The sequence below is a fragment of the Borostomias antarcticus genome (genome assembly GCF_949987555.1).
Source record: "Borostomias antarcticus genome assembly, chromosome: 3".
NCBI classification, from domain to species: Eukaryota; Metazoa; Chordata; class Actinopteri; order Stomiiformes; family Stomiidae; genus Borostomias; species Borostomias antarcticus.
Genome location: NC_140236.1, coordinates 2,191,940 through 2,196,939, shown reverse-complemented (window position 1 = coordinate 2,196,939; position 5,000 = coordinate 2,191,940). Strand labels below are relative to the sequence as shown.

Below are 5,000 nucleotides of genomic sequence, written 5' to 3'. Positions count from 1 at the left end.
GCTGAAAAAAAACCCAACTGTCCTTTTTGTGGCTGTGCAATTTATTAATAATTGATTTATCTCACAAATTTGTTTGTGGGATAAATCAATAATGTATTGAGGATTGGGTTCACTCTGGGATGAAAACCTCAATGCTACTGTCATTGCAATCAATCAGTCAGAGATCCTGCCCATGGTTAAAAGCCCAGTTTTATTGACCTTGTCCTCAAGCTATTTCTACTGTGGAAAGAAACAAAACAGCTGATCAGAATGCAAGGAGTGGAGGTACATTGAACAAACAATTCAATACGACTACCAGTTGATTCAATACCAGCCATGTTTAGAAGATCTTTCTCTTCTCTGTCCTGGCCCCGCAGTGGTGGAATGAACTGCCCACTGAGGTCAGGACAGCAGAGTCACTGCCCATCTTTCGTCGCAGGCTCAAAACTCATCTCTTCAAGAAGTACTACCACGATCCTCCCTCCTAAGCACTTATTGTATTGTATTGTATTGCACTGTACTTTAGATTGCTATTCTTGCACTTTGCCTTCAGCACTAGATTATGCACTTAGTCACTTGTTTTAGAAAGGAGATGAACTTGTGAGTTCTGGCGAGTAGTAGTACATTGGCTTTTCCTACGTTAAATGCAATTATTGTTAGTCGCTTTGGATAAAAGCGTCTGCTAAATGACTGTAATGTAATATAATGTAATGTAAGATTTGATGCCCAGCGGTCATCTTGTTAGGCCAAAGGCTTGCCTGAGGAGTTGTCCTGGGATGGCCTGGGAAGAGGTCGTCTACCATAAGAGACAGCATAGGTTGAGACAGAAGGATGCAGACAGCAGGAGAGAGGGGAGGAGGTTGAGAGTGTTGAGTCAGAGCCCACGGGGAGCGAGGACTGACTTCTCTACGAACAGCCGAACGCCCAAAAGACGCAGAGTGGAGGCGATCTTCGTCAAGGCAAAGCCCACGACAACGACATTAGCAAACAGGCCGAGGACACAAGACAAGAACCCACGTGCTTGATTGAGTACATTTCTATATGCACTTATTTATTCATCAATGAATTGATCTACTTATTGATACACGTACAGACTTCCATTTCACACGGAGTGAGTGAGCATGGATAGTTTTCTTAAATAAAAAATATTCTGTGGATAAAATAAGATATAGCATGTTCCTTCTTTATTCCCTTGATATACACTCACATTCTAGACACTTTGGTGGGTAGCACTGTGACAGACGAGTTAACAGATCTAGAGGGTTATAGGTTCAACGGTGCTACTGTGTTGTGTTCCTGGTCGGAGAGTGACGTCATAGTTGACCCTCTCGGTCCGCCAGTCTCTTGGCCTTGTTCTGGAGGTACCGCGTCTTCCCCTCCTCAAACCGACTCATCTCCTCTGCCGCTTCCGCCTGTGAAGAGGGAGGTATCATTACTACACAACCACGTGAGGAGGGGTTAGGGGGGTCCCAGATAGCAAGCGGATCTGGGCCATACACAGGCCAGATCTGGCCCTTGTGGCTTAGTTCCGGCCCATATATGGGCCAGAATTGTTACACATCCGCTTGCTATCTGGGGTACATGTTTCGATTAAGACACTTTTGGAGCATTTGCAGTGTGAAGAGTTTGACTTTTTCCATTAATGTTCGGATTATAACTTTGTGTTATTTTTAATGTATGAAGCAAACCACACACAGCGGTCCTCTGTGGTCTGTATTAGATTTCCTTCCAGCATGAAGGCCTAAAACATGTTTGTTTTGTTTCAGGAGGACGGGGGGGCGGGGGCGGGGTTGTTTGCGTCAGCAAAGAACAAAGAGATATAACAACGAGCCTAAACCAACAATGGTCCAGTTTCTGGACCGCACGCACACACACCAGCTCTGTGTCTGAGAGAGGGTTTTCTCCTGTAAGGTTTTGCCCCACTGCTGTCGGCAGCTGCGCTCGGCTGTGCCGTGGGAGGGTTCGCAGACTAGCTGCACAGTGCTAATTAAACTGCCTGGCAACCTCATGACTAACGCTGAAATGTTACCGCAGTGTCAATGTCAACACGTACTTTTATGGTACTGCTTCGTGCCTGTTTTGTTGCTCCCCTTGGCACTGACGTGTACTCACACAAGATTAAGAATCTGGGTTGAGATAAATATGCACACCGGACCTGTGTGCTGTTTGAGGTGTTTTTATCAACAGGACAGTGATCTTCCACAGGAAGTGTTTTAAAATCTAGCACCATGAAGATATAAACAGACATTTTTAACCACGCGTACAACTGTTAATGACTTGAGAAACCTTCCCCTTCCCGGTGGTGGGTTTACTGGACTAACCTGAGACCATTCTTATCTCACAAGCTCACGTTCTGTTTCTCTACACAGATGAGTCTGGCCAGGGGTCTTCCACTAAATTCGGGGCCCTATACATAAACAATCTCTGTGCTCCCCCCCCCCCCCCTCCCGAAGATTCGGCAGCCCTGTCAATCCTAACAAATACAGATTTTCAAGGGCCCTCTCCCTGCTGGGCCCCTGGGTAGTCAGTTACACTTTACCCCCCCCCCCTGTGAAGCCCATGAGTCTGGCCAGGCTCAACGTTTGTGCTCCGACTAAAGTTTACAATCAGCGTCCTATGAGGAGGAAGTTCTCGAACCACCAGCAGCTACGGGCGTGGTTTAAGCGTGATGACAGTGGAACGTGATAAATGGTTTGTTGATCTGAATGGTGGCAGTTAGCCTGTGATAAACGGTGATAGACAGATGGTTCATCTAATCACCTGCCAGGGATTTTGGAAACTACCTGCCCTTTTCTGAACAGTTTCCAACGACAACCTTCCAGATGGTTCTGTGTAACAAACCATCTGGCGCGACAGGCTACTACTGGACACTCGCCATTCAAGGCCCACTGATGACAGATGGTGGCTCACCTTTGGGGACAGAGTGTCAGAACCATGACCAAAGCCTAGAGATCAATGTCAGATGAATATTCAGATATTCAAATTGAGGTGCAGACAGTAGCAGCAGGAACAAGTTCATATCACGTGTGTGATATGAATGATAATGAATGCATATCATGAATGTGGAGGAGACAGACAGAATGTGGATTAAATCTTCTTGGGTTCTAGTCTGTTGATTTTCGTCGACGAAAACTATGATGAAGATGATTTGTCAATGACCTTTATGTAGTTATTGTCACAAGATGCTAACTAAATAAAAACCAATTTATGATGATAAAAACTATCACGGAATCTATTAACATTTTCATTAACAAATAAAAACTAGATGAAAATGTTAGGGAAAGAAGATTTGGGAAGAGATCGAATGAGAATGCTGAGATTTCTGTGAATGTCGTGGCACAAGCTGAATAAACTCAAACACAGTTGAAATGAAATGTCATTCAGTAGCTTTGTCCAGTCTTAATAGTCAAGGAGTATACTGTATGAGTTAGGAAATTCTAGAGAAACGGTTAAATAATGCATTACACTTTAACTAAACCTGTTCGATTTTAGTCAACTAAATCACCTGTAGATTTAGTCGACTAAAATCTTAATACTATTTAGACAACTGAAACAAAAACAATTCAGATGACTAAAATATAACTAAAACTTAGTAGCATTTTAGTCAAAAGACTATGACTAAAACTAAATAAAAATTGGTGTCAAAATTAATACTGGTTCTAGTGCAATTGTAGTGAACTTGGACGAGCAGCTTTTATCTAATAATACTAATAAAGAAACTACTATTAATACTAACTATTACTACTACTACTACTACTACTACTACTACTAATAATAATAATAATTAAAGCTGCTTCGCAGCGATGAGGCGGGGCCAGGCAATTTCCGACAAGTTTAGGAGCAATAAGCGAGAGAATAGGACAACAAGAAAGTTGACATTCCAATGTTCATTTTGTACATTCGTATCGTAAAACATTTGTAAAACATTTTGATGCGTTTCAAATTTTGATAATTCAACAATCTGGTCAATGAGTTTGTGAATTACAGTCTGAAGATCCAGTGTAGCAAGTTTGGTGTTAATTGATTGAAAAATGTGGGATGAGATATGTTTATTAATTTTTACAGGTTTTGTTGGCTTTTCTTCATAATTGAACATTAACTTCAGCAGCTGTGTACTCAGTCAGTTGCCAATCAATCGATTTAGTCATTGTAATCCTCGGCGGGGGTTGGGTAGGGTTGCCAACAGCGATGTCTCCAATTCGTGGAGCTTGCGTTGGATTGTGGGTAACGTAGTTTTCTCTGTATGAAGTGTTGGTTTCAGAGGACAGAATTAAACATATTTAAAAAAATTCAATTTCTGAGAAAAAATTCTGAAAAAAATCATACTACATCTTGGATATGTGGCTAATGTTGTCACTTTTTATGAGGATGATCAGACATTGATTTGGCGAGAATTAATAGGAACTATATACAGAACTGTTAACAGTTAAACTTTTTGATGTGCTGTGGGCTCCATTTTTCATATTTCAAAAATCTGTGAGGATCGTTTGGTAAGGACAGTCTGAAGATACAGTAGATCAATTTTGGTGTCAATTGAACTAAAAATGTGGGAGGAGATAGGTTTGATAGGTTTAACAGTTTATGAAGAAATCCGAGTGATGGACTTCAAAATTCCTGCAAGGTCAAAGCGTATGAAAGTTTTGTCTCACTTGGGCCTACATTCTCGTGGTGGTTTTACAGTGATAGCACCTATGGCTGATTTGTTATGATTTTTTTAAGTTTTAAACTTTAGACTGTTGCTGTAGCGCCACCTTCAGGTTTATTGACCTACAATGCAGGTTGAGGACTTTGGGTATAGTACTGGAGCTATATGCAAATTTTGGTGATTTTTTGTCCACGGGAAGTTAGACTTCAGTGGAAGATGGAGAATAATAATAATAATCAAAATTCCTGCAAGGTCAGTGTATGAAAGTTTTGTCTCACTTGGGACTACATTCACGTGGTGGTTTTACAGTGATAGCACCTATGGCTGATTTGTTATGATTTTTTAAAGTTTTAAACTTTAGACTGTTGCTGTAGCG

General features: G+C 41.5%; 1 protein-coding gene across 1 annotated transcript in view; it reads right to left on the bottom strand.

Moving 5' to 3' along the window:
• Positions 1-1,069: 1,069 nt before the first annotated feature.
• The window catches only part of acot7 (acyl-CoA thioesterase 7), a 53,653-nt gene continuing 49,722 nt past the window's right edge, over positions 1,070-5,000 (bottom strand). Inside the window, exon 9 of the mRNA XM_084436302.1 lies at positions 1,070-1,391. Within this exon, the coding sequence (XP_084292428.1) occupies positions 1,293-1,391 (99 nt within the window). The 3' untranslated portion in view covers positions 1,070-1,292. The remainder of the gene's footprint in view (positions 1,392-5,000) is intronic.